Genomic DNA, 19,736 nt, shown 5'->3' with positions numbered 1-19,736 from the left:
AGGACATGCTAACATTGCTAATGTTGCTAACGTTGCTAATGTTGCTGGGTTCAGATTCACCGACGTTAGTCCGGAGCAGATCGAAAACGCGACATTCATTCATAGTTATTGCATGTTGGTAGTATTTCCTCCCTTTGGTGAAATATTCACTTTGCAAGTTGCCCTGTTGTCGTCTTTTTTAGGGATGTGTAACCAAACTTTCGAGCGTTTGTACCGTTTGGGCGCCATGTTTACTGTTGGCTGCTGGCTGCACTGGACGTCATTCGCGCCCACTGGAATCGATAAGGGAATCGTTTGCAAAATCGCCAAACGATTCCAAGGAATTGAAACACTGGGAACCGGTTCTCAACAAGAACCAGTTTTCGATTCCCATCCCTAATCATTACTGATATTATTATCACAGCAGAGCGAGGACAATGTTAAAGTGAGCTGTAATCTCTCCCATTTCAATGCATGAATTATGTCAGCAAAACTTTAATTAGCTGAAGGAAGTTTTAAGTGATGTTACTGATGACCAGTGATGACATGTTTAGCCGCATGTCGTCCTACAATCGCTGGTTGTCTAGATGGTGTCCAGCAAACAACGTGGGCTACATAAATAATTGGCAATCTTTCTGGAGAAAACCTGGTCTGATGAGGAGAGACGGCATCCATCCCACTTTGGAAGGAGCAGCTCTCATTTCTAGAAATATGGATGAATTTATTTGCCACCCTAAAACATGACAACCCAGGGTTCAGACCAGGATGCAGAGTTGTAGTCTTACACACTTCTCTGCAGCTTCCCACCTGCTGCTACCCACCCAATCAATTAACACAAAAGGAGCAAATCCTCTTGTGCAAAAAGAAATTATTAAAACAAAAACTTTAACTGAACAAAAACATCAAACTATTAAATGTGGTTTGCTGAATATCAGATCTCTCCTTTCCAAGTCTCTGTTAGTGAATGAGTTGATTTGTGATCATCATATTGATATATTTTGTCTTACAGAAACCTGGCTGCAGCAGGAGGATCATGTTAGCATTAATGAAGCAACTCCCTCTGACTGTTTAAATGTTCACGTTCCTCGAACCACAGGCAGAGGAGGAGGAGTGGCAGCTATTTTCAGATCAGGGTTACTCATCAGTCCCAGACCCAAGATTAGTTTGAGCTCTTTTGAATATCTGATTCTCAGTTTTTCCCACGCAAAGTGGAAATCCCAGAAACCTCTTGTGTTTGTTGTTGTGTATCGTCCACCTGGCCCTTATTCTGAGTTTCTGTCTGAATTCTCAGAGTTTTTATCCCAGTTAGTGCTGAGTACAGATAAAGTCATTGTAGTGGGTGACTTTAATATTCATGTAGATGTTGAAAATGACAGCCTGAATATGAACTTTAATTCTATATTGGACTCTATTGGATTTTCTCAGAGTGTACACAGACCGACTCACTGCCTTAATCACACCCTTGATCTTGTGCTGACTTATGGCATTGAGAGTGAACAGTTAACAGTGTTCCCTCATAACCCTGTCTTATCTGACCATTTTCTGATAACCTTTGAGTTTACATGACTTGACTATACAGTTTCTGAGAAGAAATTTACGTATAGAAGGTGTTTATCAGAGGATGCTGTAACCAGATTTAAAGAATTAATTCCATCATCCTTTTCTTCACTGCCATGTGCAGATATGACAGAGGACGACTACCTAAACTTTACTCCAGCAGCACTTGACTCTCTTGTTGACAGCACTATAGTTTCAATGCGTACAGCACTGGACAATGTTGCCCCTCTGAAAAGGAAGGTAATCAGTCAGAAGAGGTTGGCTCCTTGGTATAATTCACAGCTGCGTGCTTTAAAGCAGACTGCAAGAAAGCTGGAGAGACAGTGGCGTTCCTCTAATTTAGAAGAGTCTCAGTTAGTCTGGAAAGATAGTTTAACAATGTATAAGAAAGCCCTTCGTAAAGCTAGAACTGCTTATTATTCATCATTGATAGAAGAGAATAAGAATAATCCCAGGTTTCTTTTCAGCACTGTAGCCAGTCTGACTAAGAGTCCGAGCTCTGCTGAGCCAGGTATTCCTTTAACTCTCAGCAGTGATGATTTCATGAGCTTCTTTATTAATAAAATTGTTTCTATCAGAGAGAAGATTGATGGAGTCCTTCCCACTATTATTAGTGATGTATCATCAAGTACAGCAGCTTTAGAAGTATCTTTAGAACCTGATTTGTATTTAGACGGCTTCTGCCCAGTTGATCTCTCTGAACTAACAACAGCAATAGTCTCTTCTAAACCATCAACTTGTGTTTTAGACCCAATCCCAACCAGACTGTTCAAGGAGGTTTTCCCATTAATTGACACTTCCATTTTGGATTTGATCAATCTGTCTTTGTTGACAGGATATGTACCTCAGCCTTTTAAGGTTGCTGTAATTAAACCTTTACTTAAAAAACCTACTCTTGATTCAGAAGTGTTGGCTCATTATAGACCTATATCCAATCTCCCTTTTATGTCTAAAGTTCTTGAAAAAATAGTTGCAGCTCAGCTTTGTGATCATTTACACAGAAATAATCTGTTTGAAGAGTTTCAGTCAGGATTCAGAGTGCATCATAGCACAGAAACTGCACTGCTGAAAGTTACCAATGATCTCCTCTTAGCCTCTGATAGCGGACTTGTGTCTGTGCTTGTCCTGTTGGATCTCAGTGCTGCATTTGATACGGTCGATCACAGTATCTTATTACACAGACTTGAACATGTTATTGGGATTAAAGGAACTGCATTAGGCTGGTTTAAATCATATTTATCTGATAGATTTCAGTTTGTTCTTGTAAATGAAGAATCTTCCTCACACACCAGAGTAAGTCATGGAGTTCCCCAGGGTTCTGTGCTTGGACCGATTCTTTTTACTTTATACATGCTTCCATTAGGTAACATTATTAGACAGCATGGCATAAATTTCCATTGCTATGCTGATGATACTCAGCTGTACTTATCTATAAAACCAGATGAACCCAATAGGTTGGTCAGACTACAAGCATGTCTTAAAGACATAAAGACCTGGATGACTCAGAACTCTGCTGCTAAATTCAGACAAAACTGAAGTCGTTATCTTTGGACCTGAGCGTTTCAGGGAGAAATTGTCTAGCTATATAGTTACTCTAGATGGTATTTCCTTGGCTTCTAGTTCTACAGTGAGGAACCTTGGAGTTATTTTTGACCAGAACTTATCATTTGACTCGCATATAAAACAGGTTTCTAGGACTGCCTTCTTTCACCTTCGTAATATTGTTAAAATCAGGAACATCTTGTCTCAGAGTGATGCAGAAAAACTAATTTATGCATTTGTTACTTCAAGATTGGACTACTGTAATTCTTTATTATTGGGCTGTCCCACATATTCTCTGAAAAGCCTTCAGTTGATCCAAAATGCTGCAGCCAGAGTTTTGACGAGAACTAACAGGAGAGATCATATTTCTCCAGTTTTAGCTTCTCTTCATTGGCTCCCTGTTAAATTCAGAATAGAATTTAAGATTCTTCTCCTTACATATAAAGCTCTTAATGACCGAGCTCCATCATATCTTAAAGATCTCATTGTAAGATATTTTCCTAACAGAGCACTTCGTTCCCAAACTGCAGGTTTACTTGAGGTTCCCAGAGTTTCTAAAAGTAGAATGGGAGGCAGAGCCTTCAGTTATCAGGCCCCTCTATTGTGGAATAAGCTGCCAGTAAATGTCCGGGAAGCAGACACCCTTTCCACTTTTAAGACCAGGCTTAAAACTTTCCTTTTTGTTAAAGCTTATAGTTAGGGATGGCTCAGGTGATCCTGAAACATCCCATAGTTAAGCTGCTATAGGCCTAGACTGCTGGGGGGCCTCATCTGTCACACCTTTCCTCACTTTACTCTCTTTATGTATATGTGATATTATTATGGTCATTAACTCGTGTTTCCCTGTTCCAACAGATATCCTTTGAATGGTGTTACAGTGCCCCCCTCCCCCTCCCCCCTCCTTTCTGTCTTCTCAAACCCCAGCTGGTGGAGGCAGATGGCCACCCTTCCTGGTTCTGGTTCTGCCAGAGGTTTCTTCCTGTTAAAAGGGAGTCGTTTCTCTCCACAGTCGCCTCAGGCACGCTCAGGCCGGGAGATTGGACCGAAAAAGAAAAAGTTTTCAGTGCAATCTGTTGGTTTTCTTAGCTAGGAAATTGTTTTTGAATTGGCTCTATATGAACGAATTGGATTATTTTATGAATTAAGATTATTATTAATTAATTGAATTCCAATTGGCTTGAATTGGACTTACTATCTAAGTGCCTTGAGATGACATTTGTTGTATTTGGCGCTATATAAATAAAAATGAATTGAATTGAATTGAATTGATACGAAAGCAGAGTTAAAATGCAGAGATGTCATTAAGCAGCTGATATCCATGTGAATCGCTGCAGCAGTGCTGGTTTGATCCGACAGACTCTACAGAACTGGGACTTTAAAATGGGGAACACCTCTCTTACCTTTTCTACTAACCAGCTTAATTTGAGAATCTGTGGGTTTTATGTTCAAGTGTTCACATGCTTTGGAATGCAAAACGTGCCCAATGGTCTGTGACTACCGTATTTACTTCTGACCCAAGCAGCTTTTGAATGCTTCATCAAGTCCTCATTTTGAGTTGTCATTGAGAGAAAGACTTTATGTCCAGAGTGGACATCAGCTCAAATATCATTCACCACAGACATGGAATCACCTGTGGTGGAAGCTCCATCACATAAGGAAAAATAACAGGAATGGAAAAAGAAGACAGATGAGAGCAGAGTGGATATAAAGGGAAGGAGACAGAGAGAAGGTTTAAGGAATAAAAAAAACATTGGCAACAGAAGGAAAAAACAAAAAGAGGAAAAGTGTGACAGATAATGTGTGGACAAAGAAGTGGAGATGATCGATAAAAACAGTGAGGTGGAGAGAAAGACCAAAAGAAAAAGTCAAATGTAGAAGACAGAGAATAAAAACTAGAAACTGATGCCGTTACACATCAGGCCCGGACCGCAACTTACAACTGGTAGGGCTTCCCTTCTGATGCTGATACGCTCAGTGAAAGTACACTGCATACTGATTTTGTGCTTTGACTGGCTCACTGATAATGAGCACAGGGGGCTTGATGAGTGGGTTTTGTTATACCTTGAACATGGTTCTTACACGTTTCGCTGCCACATGGGGACATTATCAGAAATATGTGCAACAATCTGAGGTGTGGGCTGTAGTTGGTCCTTTAGCTTTGCTCTGCTGTGGAAAAGACAGAAGCCAAAGTGGACAAAGATCTGCTTCGTGGTGGAGTGAAACTAAGTGCTAAATAATAAAGATTGTCCAGTGCAGCTGGTTTCTGATTCTTTTCACCATTCTTTATTGGTTTTGGTGCTTTGTCCTCTATACAAGTAAATGGACTGTACTTGTATAGTGCTTTTTAGTCGAGTTGACCACTCTGAGGGATTTTATACTACATGCCACATTCACTCACTCATTCACACACCCATAGTTGTATAGACTACACCGTGCTTTCTTCTAGACAAGAAAGGTTCAAGGTTCAAGTCCCGGCCTAGGCCTGGAAGTTGACACTGCTGAGGAGGCTCATCACTCCCTACTGGCTGGGTCTTGGTCTGTAACTGCAAAACGAAGGTTTTCTGCACCTGCTTTCCAAAAGGCATGCATAAAATACATTTTACCATCTACACTGGTCTGTGAAGGTGCACGGTGTCCTGCTTTTGGCTCAATGTGTGCAGCCAACATTTTTGAAAACCATTGAGGACAGGACAACGGCTCCCTTTTCAGTCTTTACACCTCTGTTCATAGCAGCTGTGTCAGAGAGGAGTCAATTTGATTTGCTCCCTCCACCCCTCTCTGCAGGATGGGCCTTTTTTTTTTTTTTTTTACATCAGAAACGCAGCTTTTTGTGGTCATGCAAACTTATTTTTTATAATGTTTTTGGTAGAACAGTTAAGAGAGACAGAGGCTGTGTTCGAAACCGCATACTTCTCCTACTACTCCTACTACTCATACTAACTTTAACTTTTTTAAGTTCCCGGATGTATACTAGATGCAGACTAGATTCGCCGAAATGTTGGGTATGCATCATGAGGTTACTACTCATACTCAAACTACCCAAGATGCCACGTAACGTAACGTGACGATCGTCATTTCCTGTCAAAACGGCAGTTTCAAGCTAGCTACAACGAGGGTAGGTTCACTTCCTGTTTTCAAAACAAAAGCACCAATTGTATCCTAATGGCTTTCCCTGTGATAAAAGGCAACGGGTATTTTATTTTGTGAAAATAACAGGAAACGCGTTACTCACTGCGGCTAGCTTTAGTAGCGCCGAATTCGTGGGAAGAAAATTGTAAATAGCCGGTATTTTGTCAGGTTTTCAACACGTTGGGGATCTAAACGACTACTTTCTCACCTGAAAATGTTTCAAATGTTGCTAAAGTTATATATTTACAGAGTTTATAGCCCGAGCCGAAATCAGCCGGCCTGAAGCTGATTTCGGCTCGGGCAGGAGCGAAGTGCACTGTGTGTAAACGCTCTGCATACTGTCTGATGAGTATGCCATTTGCAAGTATGTAGTATGTAGTAGGCGGTTTTGAACACAGACAGAGAGAGGGGGAACAACATGCAGCACGTCTGATGCGAGACCCAACTTGGGGCCACCTGCAGCGAGGACTTGTACATGGGACGCCTGCTCAACCCACTACGTCACAGACCACCCCAGTGGCCATGCAAACTTAAAGTTGGACACCCCCTGCTTAACGATCACTGAAGCACATTATTACCCTATATAAAGTGCCGAGGCTGAGAGCTCACAGTAGCACACACCAAATTGATAAGAAAAGATTTGACATAGTTTTCCCTTGTCAGCCCCAGCCAGCTAGTACTCATCCCTCTTTTAGAAAAAATTTAATCTCGAGTCACGTGTTAAAACAACTTTTTTAAACATCACACTGCAGATAGAACAGCTGAAGGAACGAAACAGCAAGCTGGTAGGTAATAGACAGTGTCTCCGTGACATATGCTCAATAAACCCTGAACTTCACTGTTGGTCCATTCCTCTGTGTTTTCAGTTTCAAGTTTTTCAGTTTTTTAAGAGGTAAACATCTTGAGCTTTTAATGCCTATGCTTTACAGATGTTTACAAGTTTTTTTTTAATGGCAGAACCGCTGCTGCAGTACGGATGCTTCGTCAAAGGAAACACTAAAAAGAGGTCAAATTTCCTCGTCGGAATACACACAATAGTCCCAAAAGTATTGGCTCATCTGCCTTTACACGCATATGAATTTAAGTAACATCCCATTCTTAATGCAGACGGTTTAATATGACGTCGGCCCACCCTTTGCAGCTATAACAGCTTCAACTCTTCTGGGCAAGCTTTCCACAAGTTTTAGGAGTGTTTATGGGAACTTTTGACCATTCTTCCAGAAGCACATCTGTGAGGTCAGACACTGATGTTGGCTCACAGTCTCTGCTTTAATTGGGGGTCCTAGCAGCGAAGCTGCAGGAACCCATTGTGTTAGTAGCTTTTCTTATTATTATTATTCTTCTACTTTCCGCTGCAATTGAAGTCTATGGCAGCCCCATGAACGCTATGGTAAAAAGTTGTGAAATTTGGCACACGTAATCAGCCAAGTGCCAAAGCCAAAGTCAAGAATTTTCATGCCCCAAGAGCTTACTCTCTAGCGCCACCAACACGTCAAAGTTCAAAGTACATTAAGCCTAATAACTTTGGACTCCATGGTCCAAATTTCACAAATGAGGCATCGTTGGAATCCTTGGATCATGACGAGTCCAACGCACCCTATGACGTCAATTTGCGTATACCTAGATTTTCCGCCATTTTGAAATTTATCAAAAAGCTTAAAAAAGCATTTCAGGTCACAGAGATTGTCCAATTATCACGAAATTTGGCACATAGACTCTTCAGACCAAGCCGCACAAAAGTTATCCAAGGGAATTTTTAATTAGTCTTCCATTTATCCATAAAAGCCAATCAAACTCGAGGTTGACGCCCCCAAACCGGAAGGGAGGTCATATCTTGGCAACCATTTGATATCATGACGTCAAACTTATAACACAGACTCAAGACTGCTAAGGTAAGTGGCCCAAGAAGTTTGGTGACGTTCGGCCTATAGGTGGCGCTATATGTAGCAAAAATGCATTTTTGCTCATATCATTGGACCCCTTGGTCCACATTTCACAAATGAGGTACCAGTAGAATCCCTGGATAAGGACGAGGTCAACCCACTCAATGACGTAATTTGCGCCATCTTGGATTGTCCGCCATTTTGAATTTAATCAAAAACCTTCAAAACGCATTTCAGAACACTAAGATTGTCCAATCTCCACGAGACTTGGCACATAAAATCTTCAGACCAAGCCGCACATAAGTTATTATGTGGATTTTTTTATTTCACTTCCGTGTAACCGCGGCAGCCAATCAAACTCCATGCCGACGCGCAAATGGGACATTTGGCCGTATCTCTGCGATGCATTGATGTATCGATGCCAAACTTGGTGCATGGACTCACGACGCCTTCCTGAGCAGCCCAAGCCTTCCCTATTGTGCCATTCTGCTAGGACCCCCACATTGCTGCTTGCAGCTATATTTAATTCTTTATTCACTGTGACATTATTGTGGTCATTAACTGATGTTTCCCTGTTCCAACAGGTATCCTTTGAATGGTGTTACAGTGCCGCCCCCCCTCCCCCCCTTTCTGTCTTCTCAAACCCCAGCTGGTCGAGGCGGATGGCCACCCTTCCTGGTTCTGGTTCTGCCAGAGGTTTCTTCCTGTTAAATGGGAGTCGTTTCTCTCCACAGTCGCCTCAGGCACGCTCAGGACGGGAGATTGGACCGAAAAAAAAAAAAAAGTTTCAGTGCAATCTGTTTGTTTCCTTGGAAATTGTTTTTGAATTGGCTCTATATGAACAAATTGGATCATTTTATGAATAATTATGATTACAATTAATTGAATTCCAATTGGCTTGAATTGGACTTTATTATCTAAGTGCCTTGAGATGACATTTGTTGTATTTGGCGCTATATAAATAAAAATTAATTGAATTGAATTGACATAAATAACGCCAATAATACTTTTATCCCTTTTACACCTGCTTAGCATAATTCATGCTGTTGGACTGGGCCCAGTGCTAATATCATTGTTGTACTTGCCAGACTCCTTGTCATGATCCATGTTGTTTTCTGGTGTTTTTCTGGTTAGTCTGTTTAGTTTTTCCCATAGTTCCTTCCTTTAGTTCCTTCCCATTTCCTAGGCTGTGTTCGAAACCGCCTACTACATACTTGCAAATGGGATACTCGTCGATCAGACAGTATGCAGAGCGTTTACCCACAATGCATTTCGCTCCTGCCTGAGGCGAAATCAGCCGGCCTGAAGCTGATTTCGGCTCGGGCTATAAACTCTGTAAATATATAACTTTAGCAACATTTGAAACATTTTCAGGCGAGAAAGTAGTCGTTTAGATCCCCAACATGTTGAAAACCTGACAAAATACCGGCTGTTTACAATTTTGTTCCAACGAATTCGGCGCTACTAAAGCTAGCCGCAGTGAGTAACGCACTTCCTGTTATTTTCACAAAATAAAATACCCGTTGCCTTTTATCATGGGGAAAGCCATTACGATACAATTGGTGCTTTTGTTTTGAAAACAGGAAGTGAACCTACCCTCGTTGTAGCTAGCTTGAAACTGCCGTTTTGACAGGAAATGACGATCGGCGACGTCACGTTACGTGGCATCTTGGGTAGTTTGAGTATGAGTAGTAACCTCATGATGCATACCCAACATTTAGGAGAATCTAGTATGCATCCAGGAACTTAAAAAAAGTTAAAGTTAGTAGGAGTAGTGGGAGTAGTAGGAGAAGTAGGCGGTTTCGAACACAGCCCTAGCCTTTCCTCAGTTCCCTCCTGCCGGTCGTCAGCTCCACTCTCTTCACCCTCATTCTCAGGTGTTTAGTTTCTACAAGTTTAGTTTCATGGTATTCCAGCGTGGCTGCGATTTTCTTTCATATTTGCAGAGATGGGGACTCAAGTCACTGTGACTTGGACTCGAGTCGACTCGAGTCAACTTGAGTCGCTGTTTTGATGACTTGTGACTTGACTTGACAAAAACTAAAAGACTCGAGACTCGACTCGGACTTGGAAGTTAAAGACTCGGCACTTGACTTGAGTGTTATTCAGTTCATGTTTTCAGTTTGAATATAAAATTGATAAATTAATATTAAAATTTAAAAAATAATATCGATTACCCGGTAGGAGCGCAGGCTGAGAATGGCGTCATGATTGGATCCCTACGCTGTCAATCAGTCAAGCCCTCTCTACAAACCTTAAGTGTTTATTGGAGAGAATAAACTCATATCAGATATGCATCAACATGTCAATGGGAGAGTCGTTGTCTTCGGCTTTCGTAATTACCAAAATACGAACAGCACAGTGCAAGACATGCGGCATCTCGGACAGCCAGACGACAACTTCGAACTTTGTTCGTCATTTGAAGATCCATTCTGACCAGTAAGTGTTTGTCAAATTAGCTAATATTATCCTGTTAGCCTAGTCTGTAGTTAGCTAACGTTAGCATGATATGATACGGGGTGGACAGGTTGGACACATTGGCCAATGATGTTTACTGACAGTTACTTATATCTTGTCTTTTCACTTTATTAAGATCAGATTCTGCAGGTAAAATTGCAATAATAAGGTGACTTGACTTTGACTTGACTTGACCTACAACAGGACTTGACTTGACTTGACGTGCCCAAGAAAAAATTACTTACTTGAGACTTGAAAGCTAAGACTTGAGACTTACTTGAGACTTGCACATGTGTGACGTGGTCCCATCTCTACATATTTATAATAAACCCTTTAAGTTCACTTCTGGCTCTTGTCCCGTGTCTGCACCTGGGTCCTTCTCCTTTGCCAAACCCTGACACTTCTGACCGTTACATGTAAATGTGAACAAATTTCACTTACCTCGTCATCATTACATTGGCCTTGTGTCCAGTACAGGATCAATTACAAAGCCCTGCTGATTAGATACAAGTACTTGTATGTAAGCATCTTAGCACCAGGTCTGTCAAACTTGTTGGGGTCTTATGTTCCAGGTTGCACTCTTCAGTTACTGATAAGCAGCTTTTAGTTATTCAAATTGGTTGCCTCCCTTTGGAGGTTTTCCGGCCAGGAGGGATTATATATCCCTTCTAGTCTAGGAACTACCCAGAGGAGTTGGAGAGATGGATGTCTGGGTTTCCCTCCTGGACCTGTTGCCTGCGCAACACACCCTTGGGTAAGACAATGGATGGATGTTTTCCATCAGTTCCAGCTCTTTTTGGAACAGTCTCTCTTGTTAAAGATCAGGTTGTCCTCTTTGTGTTCAAATTTCAACTCTAAACTTTTCTCACTAGCTTTGTCAAATTAGATCTTTATCTCATTGTTTGGGTCCATGTTTGCATTCCTTCAGGAAACCCATGTTTTTTGACTGTTTGATTTAGTGGCTCCTGATTATACAGCTAATATGTCTTAAATATTGCTTATTTTTCGGTTTAAATTTTGGTAATTCTTTAATACAGATTTTTTTTATTGTAAGTTTCATACCGTTTTTTCTCCCCCTTGAGCTGTCACCTTACCGTGGTGGGGGGGTTTGCGTGCCCCAATGAGTCTGGGAGCTATGTTGTCTGGGGCTTTAAGCTCCTGGTAGGGTCACCCATGGCAAACAGATCGTAGATGAGGGACCAGACAAAGAACAGCTCACAAAACCCCTATGATGAGAAAGAAAATTGGACACCGTGTTCCTTCGCCCGGACGCGGGTCACCGGGGCCTCCCCCTGGAGCCAGGCCCAGGGGTGGGGCCCGCCGGCGAGCGCCTGGTGGCCGGGTCTGTGCCCGTGGGGCTCGGTCGGGCACAGCCCGAAGAAACGACACGGGTCCCCCTTCCGACAGGCTCACCACCCGTGGGAGGGGCCATGGGGGTCGGGTGCAGTGTGAGCTGGGCGGCAGCCGAAGGCAGGGTCCTTGGCGGTCTGATCCTCGGCTACTGAAGCTGGCTCTTGGGACGTGGAACGTCACCTCTCTGCTGGGGAAGGAGCCTGAGCTGGTGCGCGAGGCTGGACGGTTCCGGCTAGATATAGTCGGACTCACCTCGACGCACGGCTTGGGCTCCGGAACCAGCCTCCTCGAGAGGGGTTGGACTCTCTTCCACTCTGGAGTTGCCCGCGGTGAGAGGCGTAAAGCAGGTGTAGGCATACTTATTGCCCCCCCGGCTGTGCGCCTGTACATTGGGGTTCACCCCGGTAGACGAGAGGGTAGCCTCCCTCCACCTTAGGGTGGGGGGACGGGTCCTGACTGTTGTTTGTGCTTATGCACCGAACGGCAGTTCAGAGTACCCACCCTTTTTGGAGTCCCTGGAGGAGGCACTGGAGAGTGCTCCTCCGGGAGACTCCCTCGTCCTGCTGGGGGACTTCAATGCTCACGTGGGCAATGACAGTGAGACCTGGAGGGGCGTGATTGGGAGGAACGGCCACCCCGATCTGAATCAGAGTGGTGCTTTGTTGTTGGACTTCTGTGCTCGTCACGGACTGTCCATAACGAACACCATGTTCAGGCATAAGGGTGTCCATACGTGCACTTGGCACCAGGACACCCTAGGCCGCAGCTCGATGATCGACTTTGTAGTTGTATCGTCGGACTTGCGGCTGTATGTCCTGGACACTCGGGTGAAGAGAGGGGCGGAGCTGTCAACTGATCACCACCTGGTGATGAGTTGGCTCCGCTGGTGGGGGAGGAAGCCGGTCAGACCTGGCAGGCCCAAACGTATTGTGATGGTCTGTTGGGAACGGCTGGCGGAATCCCCTGTAAGGAGGAGTTTCAACTCCCACCTCCGGCAGAGCTTCAACCATGTCCCGGGGGAGGTGGGGGACATTGAGCCCGAATGGGCCATGTTCCGTGCCTCCATTGTTGAGGCGGCCGACCGGAGCTGTGGCCGTAAGGTGGTCGGTGCCTGTCGTGGCGGCAATCCCCGAACCCGCTGGTGGACCCCAGTGGTGAGGGAAGTCGTCAAGCTGAAGAAGGAGTCCTATCGGGCCTTTTTGGCCAGTGGGACTCTGGAAGCAGCTGATGGGTACCGACAGGCCAAGCGGAACGCAGCCTCGGCGGTTGCTGAGGCAAAAACTCGGGCTTGGGAGGATTTTGGGGAGGCCATGGAGAACGACTTCCGGACGGCCTCGAGGAGTTTCTGGTCCACCATCCGGCGGCTCGGGGGGGGGGAGCGGTGCACCGTCAACACCGTGTATGGTGAGGGCGGGGCTCTGCTGACTTCAACTAGGGACGTCGTGAGTCAGTGGGGGGAATACTTCGAGGGCCTCCTCAATCCTACCGACACGCCTTCCGATGAGGAAGCAGAGTTGGGGGGCTCGGACTTGGGGCCTCCCATTTCTGGGGCTGAGGTTGCAGAGGTGGTCAAAAAACTCCTCGGTGGCAAGGCCCCAGGGGCGGATGAGGTCCGTCCTGAGTTCCTCAAGGCTCTGGATGTTGTGGGGCTGTCTTGGTTGACACGCCTCTGCAGCATCGCGTGGACATCGGGGGCAGTGCCTCTGGACTGGCAGATCGGGGTGGTGGTCCCCCTCTTTAAAAAGGGGGACCGGAGGGTGTGTTCCAACTATAGGGGGATCACACTCCTCAGCCTCCCTGGTAAGGTCTATTCGGGGGTACTGGAGAGGAGGATCCGCCGGATAGTCGAATCTCGGATTCAGGAGGTGCAGTGTGGTTTTCATCCTGGCCGTGGAACAGTGGACCAGCTCTATACCCTCCGCAGGATCCTGGAGGGAGCATGGGAGTTCGCCCAACCGGTCTACATGTGTTTTGTGGACTTGGAGAAGGCATTCGACCGTGTCCCTCGGGGACTCTTGTGGGGGGTGCTCCGGGAGTATGGAGTGCCGGACTCCTTGATATGGGCTGTTCGGTCTCTGTATGACCGGTGTCAGAGTTTGGTCCGCATTGCCGGCAGTAAGTCGGACATGTTTCCTGTGAGGGTTGGACTCCGTCAGGGCTGCCCTTTGTCACCGATTCTGTTCATAATTTTTATGGACAGAATTTCTAGGCGCAGCCAGGGCGTTGAGGGGGTCCGGTTTGGCGACCTCAGAATCGGGTCTCTGCTTTTTGCGGACGATTTGGTTCTGTTGGCGTCGTCAGGCCGTGACCTTCAGCTCTCACTGGAGCGGTTCGCAGCCGAGTGTGAAGCGGCTGGGATGACCATCAGCACCTCCAAATCTGAGACCATGGTCTTCGGCCGGAAAAGGGTGGAATGCTCTCTCCGGGTCGGGAACGAGATCCTTCCCCAAGTGGAGGAGTTCAAGTATCTCGGGGTCTTGTTCACGAGTGAGGGACGAATGGAACAGGAGATTGACAGGCGGATCGGTGCGGCGTCTGCAGTGATGCGGGCTCTGCACTGGCCCGTCGTGGTGAAGAAGGAGCTGAGCCAGAAGGCGAAGCTCTCGATTTACCGGTCAATCTATGTTCCTACCCTCACCTATGGTCACGAGCTGTGGGTAGTGACCGAAAGAACGAGATCGCGAATACAAGCGGCCGAAATGAGTTTCCTCCGCAGGGTGTCTGGGCTCTCCCTTAGAGATAGGGTGAGAAGCTCGGTCATCCGGGAGGGGCTCGGAGTAGAACCGCTGCTCCTCCGCATCCAGAGGAGTCAGATGAGGTGGCTCGGGCATCTGGTGAGAATGCCTCCTGGACGCCTCCCCGGTGAGGTGTTCCGGGCCCGTCCCACTGGGAGGAGGCCCCGGGGAAGACCCAGGACACGTTGGAGAGACTATGTCTCTCGGCTGGCCTGGGAACGCCTCGGGGTCCCCCCAGAAGAGCTGGAGGAAGTGGCCGGGGACAGGGACGTCTGGGTCTCTTTGCTCAAGCTGCTGCCCCCGCGACCCGATCCCCGGACCAGCGGAAGATAATGGATGGATGGATGGATACCGTTTTTTCATTTCTATCTCAATCTGTTTTTGTGAATTTAATTACATGTCACATGACGTGAAGGACTAAATCAAGGAGCGATACAGTCATTACCACAGAGGAAACGGAAAGAAAAAGAAAGAAAGGAAAGAGAGCAAGAGGTACAGTTGGTTTACCAGTACATCCGCCATGTCATGAGGGTGGGCAGTCTTTTAGCGTGCGAGTCGTCAGCGATGTTAGCAGGCCGGACACATGCATGTCATCCCCCCTTCTGCCTCGGACCACTCCTTTATAATAACACACACCCATTCATCCACACAGGTGTGCAGACACACACACACAGGAATACACAAATGTGTGTACAAACATGTATTCACGTCAATTTGCCAAACAGAAGGACACACAATGCATTTCATGAGCAAAACATACACAGTTGTGGGTGAATGTGTTGGAAAATCCCACAACATGCAGTCATGGACCGTTTGCACACATAGGAAGAAAACACAGCAGCGAAGAGCACCCACAGAATGCACCACAATCCCAATGGAGAGGACAACAACATGGGTGTACACAGGCAACGGCACACACACACACACACACACACACACACACACAAGGAGAGAAAAAAAGACCACAATGAGTGTGTACCAATAACCGCTTTGTCACCTTAGGAATCCTTCAGAAATGTCAGATTCTCTATCAGTTACACATTATTCTGGGAAAGAAGTACATTTTCAAAATGTCAGTAAAATCTCTGGCTGTGTTCGAAACCGCATACTTCTCCTACTACTCCTACTACTCATACTAACTTTAACTTTTTTAAGTTCCCGGATGTATACTAGATGCATACTAGATTCGCCAAAATGTTGAGTATTCATCATGAGGTTACTTGTCATACTCAAACTACCCAAGATGCAACGTAACGTGACGTCGCAGATCGTCATTTCCTGTCAAAACGGCAGTTTCAAGCTAGCTACAATGAGGGTAGGTTCACTTCCTGTTTTCAAAACAAAAGCACCAATTGTATCGTAATGGCTTTCCCTATGATAAAAGGCAACGGGTATTTTATTTTGTGAAAATAACCGGAAATGTGTTACTCACTGCGGCTAGCTTTAGTAGCGCCGAATTCGTGGGAACAAAATTGTAAATAGCCGGTATTTTGTCAGATTTTCAACGCGTTGGGGATCTAAACGACTACTTTCTCGCCTGAAAATGTTTCAAATGTTGCTAAAGTTATATATTTACAGAGTTTATAGCACGAGCCGAAATCAGCTTCAGGCCGGCTGATTTTGGCTCGGCCAGGAGCGAAGTGCACTGTGTGTAAACGCTCTGCATACTGTCTGATCGAATGAGTATGCCGTTTGCAAATATGTAGTATGTAGTAGGCGGTTTCGAACACAGCCTATGATTTTTCATTGAGATTATGTAAAATTTTATACTGGTCTCATAACAAATTCTCCCATCAAAATGACCAAAGCGGTAGTTTGCTTATGCATCCTGACATACAAACCATGAGCGTGCCCTCACAGGCAGCAAGAGCATCTTCATATCAGAAAAGCCGTCATTCCCAAGTGCTTCCTTTAACAAGCCACAAGGTCCTGCTAAAGAAGAAGGACGTGACTGTCCGTAACACTTTACACCAAGGGACACGAGCTCGACACCCAGATACGACACTTTTACCAGCCTGTGCACGGCAATATCAAAATATTTGTCACTTCCTGGTTGGGTTTAGTCACTATTAGAAATCAAAACTTAGTTGTAAGGGGCAGAAAATGATCATGGTCAGGGCTAAAAATCCATTATTTTCACATCGCTAATGTCATCTTAATGGATGCCATATCACTGGTTGCCTTGGTGACACATCAACACAGTAATGCATTACAACAAACCTTTGTTGCTTCTTGGTTGGGTTGAGGCAAAATTATCAATCATTTATATATATATAAACATTGTGTATTTCCCCCATGTCTCATGTCTCATCTGCAGATTCTGAGGAAGTCTTTTTTTATCATTATTCAGTCAATAGCTACAGAGAGTTTTATCTTGGCACATCATGGTTTTGTCATCATTTCGCACAAACCAAAATGATGAGGATCAGTTACCAATTCAAACTTAATCAAGCACCCAATTTAGCGAAATGCTGTGTCTGATGCAAATCTTATGTGAACAGTTTGGATGAGCAATGATGCTAACTTTACTAAGTTCGTCAGGTAGTTACGAAAAAGCAAGATCAACTCAAACTAGAAAGCGCTGTTCCTGCGAAACAGCTGTGAGAATGCAAGAGCTGAACAACCATGCTAAAAAATCTTAAGAAGCTAGAAAAAGCTAAAACAGTTGAAGAAGCTAAAGCTAAAGGAGCTGAAGAAGCTAAAACTAAAGGAGCTGAAGAAGCTAAAGTTGAAGGAGCTGAAGGAGCTGAAGAAGCTAAAATAAGCTAAAACAGCTGAAGAAGCTAACAGCTGAAGGAGCTAAAGCTAAAACAGCTGAAGAAGCTAAAGCTAAAGGAGCTGAAGAAGCTAACAGCTGAAGGAGCTAAAGAGTTAGAGTTAGAAGTTAGCATAAGAAGCTAAAAAAGGCTGAGAAAAAACAGGAGTTTGAAGTTGAAATGACATTTAAAAGACGAAAGTGTAATGATTTCAAGCTAGAAACAGTTGAAATGGCTGAAAGTATGCTTAAATAGTTGAAAAAAAAAAAATTAAAAAAAAAATTGATCTGACATGCTTGGGATCAAACCGGGGCCGCCCACATGAAAGGACATTAGTGTTACCATTAGCCCATTTCGTTCTTTTAAACTGGAAGTGCATATAACCTATGTAAAGACTACACAGACAGACACAGAGCGAAGCTGCAGCAGCCGCGGGACAAATCTGATGCGCAGACTGCCTTCTAAGGCCCAATCCCAATTCACCCCTTGGCCCTACCCCTCACCCCTTCCCCTCCGTTTTGCGCGTTCACGTGAAGGGGTAGTGTTGTCCCAATACTCTTCCAAAGCCGTTCCCCTTAGCCCTACCCCTCCGTTGTAGCCCTTCAAACGGAGGGCTTCGGCCAGGCAGACTCCATTTGAAGAGGTATGATATATTTCCCAGAATACAACGCGACTACCGGGAGATCGCGAGTCTTTTTAAAAATGGCAGAAGCAAAGAGAGCACCACACAAATGTAAGTTCTTCTATTTTTTTTGCCATAATTTAACTGTTTTAACCGTTTTAGGTTGTGATAACTGGTGTATTGTGTGAGTTTAAAGTGGTGGCAATGTGTAGTTGTTTTCTGCTATAAACGCACATGGGAAAAGTCGCTATTTTACATGAGTAATCGGTCAATGCATGTGAAGGTGCTGCGAAAGAGTTGTCGTTTTTTAAATTGTAACACGAGTATTTACAAGCAATGTAGTTGGTTAACCATAGATAAGTTCCTTTTGAGTGACATGAGCGTCATTTCGCTACCTATTATCACAAGTATTCATATACGTGACTGATTCACAGGGACTCAAGCACAAACAAAGAGCCTGATCAGGTTTAGCGCCGAAAACGAAGATCTGTTTCTAAAGTCATCCCCATCCCCAAAAAGAAGTAGGAAGTCCAATCCCATAATGGATTACCTGATACAGGAGAGCCTGAAGGAGCAGAAGCGCCACGAGCAGAAAACGGAGCGCTTCTTAGCTCGGTTTGAGCGCATGATAGACAAACTTTACGGTGAGTTGATGCGCCATGCACCTATTGTACACACAGCCACCACTACCGCATTCTGAAACACCTTTTTTAAATTTTTTACAATGGATGAAAGTGCATGCTATAATGTCATATCGTGTCTTGTTCCCCCAGAACATCACTGAGCCCATGCAGCACCTCCGATGCGCCCTCCGCTGTTCCTGCTCCGGTCATCTCGTTCTTGATGATTGCACTGTTGCCCGTTTATATTCATACTGTTTATTGTCCATATTTGCACCACACACTTTACAGCAGACACTTTAAGCTGTTATTTCTGAAAATAAGCTGCCTTACCAGTCTGTAATGTGAGCCTAATAAAATAAATTAAGGACAAAAGGTTTGTGAGCATGATTATCACATCAACATCATATGAACGACTGGAACGGATATTGGTATAAAGAGATTTATTATACAAGGGATAACAAAAAAAATTGGGGTACATGTTGTGGTCCAATGGGCAATAATTTGTAGGATGACCCGTCTGCTGGAAAGAAAAACATGGAAAGATCAGACTTTCATCCTCCCATACCAACACATTGATAGCACACACAAGGCAGTGCATTTATTTATGTCATCAAATCTGAACCTGGTACAAAGAAAACCGCTTCAAAAACGCATTGTTTGTGTCCCAAACGGAACGAGGCGAGTAACAAAGGCTAAACGTTAATGCTTTCAGCTAGGTTAGCCAGGTTAGGATACTACTCCAATCAATAAATCAGCAAATCCAACGAGACAAGCAAATTGTTTCTATATTACACGATATCACAAATGTACAGTTAGAAGCACTTTCAAACACACACACACACACAATCATTTTCACACGCCTGCTCTGGAAGCTACCAGCTGCTCACTCACAAGCGTTATTTGCATTAATTTCTTATTCTACATACCGTAACAAGATCCAGCAATGCTCCCAGATGTCGAAGACGCCTTCGCCTGATGGCACTCCGTCGATTCGACGCAGATATTTCTAAAAATATCCGAATAGCCCAGGAGAGCGCGAACACCACAGCACCGGTCATGTTTGTTTACTTCTGGCTAAAGCTGTCGCTTTTGGTTACGTA

At 44.6% G+C, this 19,736-nt stretch overlaps 1 protein-coding gene across 4 annotated transcripts in view; it reads right to left on the bottom strand.

Moving 5' to 3' along the window:
* Positions 1-19,736, bottom strand: part of rgs19 (regulator of G protein signaling 19) — a 77,327-nt gene that overhangs the window by 41,758 nt on the left and 15,833 nt on the right. For 2 of the 4 annotated variants that reach the window (XM_075475400.1, XM_075475401.1), the window contains exon 2: positions 15,143-15,253. The exons of the other annotated variants lie outside the window; for them this stretch is intronic. In XM_075475400.1, coding sequence (XP_075331515.1) covers positions 15,143-15,157 — 15 coding nt within the window. In that variant the 5' untranslated portion in view covers positions 15,158-15,253. The remainder of the gene's footprint in view (positions 1-15,142; positions 15,254-19,736) is intronic. 4 annotated transcript variants of the gene reach the window in all.

This window comes from Odontesthes bonariensis, chromosome 10 (genome assembly GCF_027942865.1).
Source record: "Odontesthes bonariensis isolate fOdoBon6 chromosome 10, fOdoBon6.hap1, whole genome shotgun sequence".
In the NCBI taxonomy this organism is placed as follows: domain Eukaryota; kingdom Metazoa; phylum Chordata; class Actinopteri; order Atheriniformes; family Atherinopsidae; genus Odontesthes; species Odontesthes bonariensis.
Note: the sequence above shows the minus strand (reverse complement) of the source record. Positions and strands in the feature narration are given on the sequence as shown.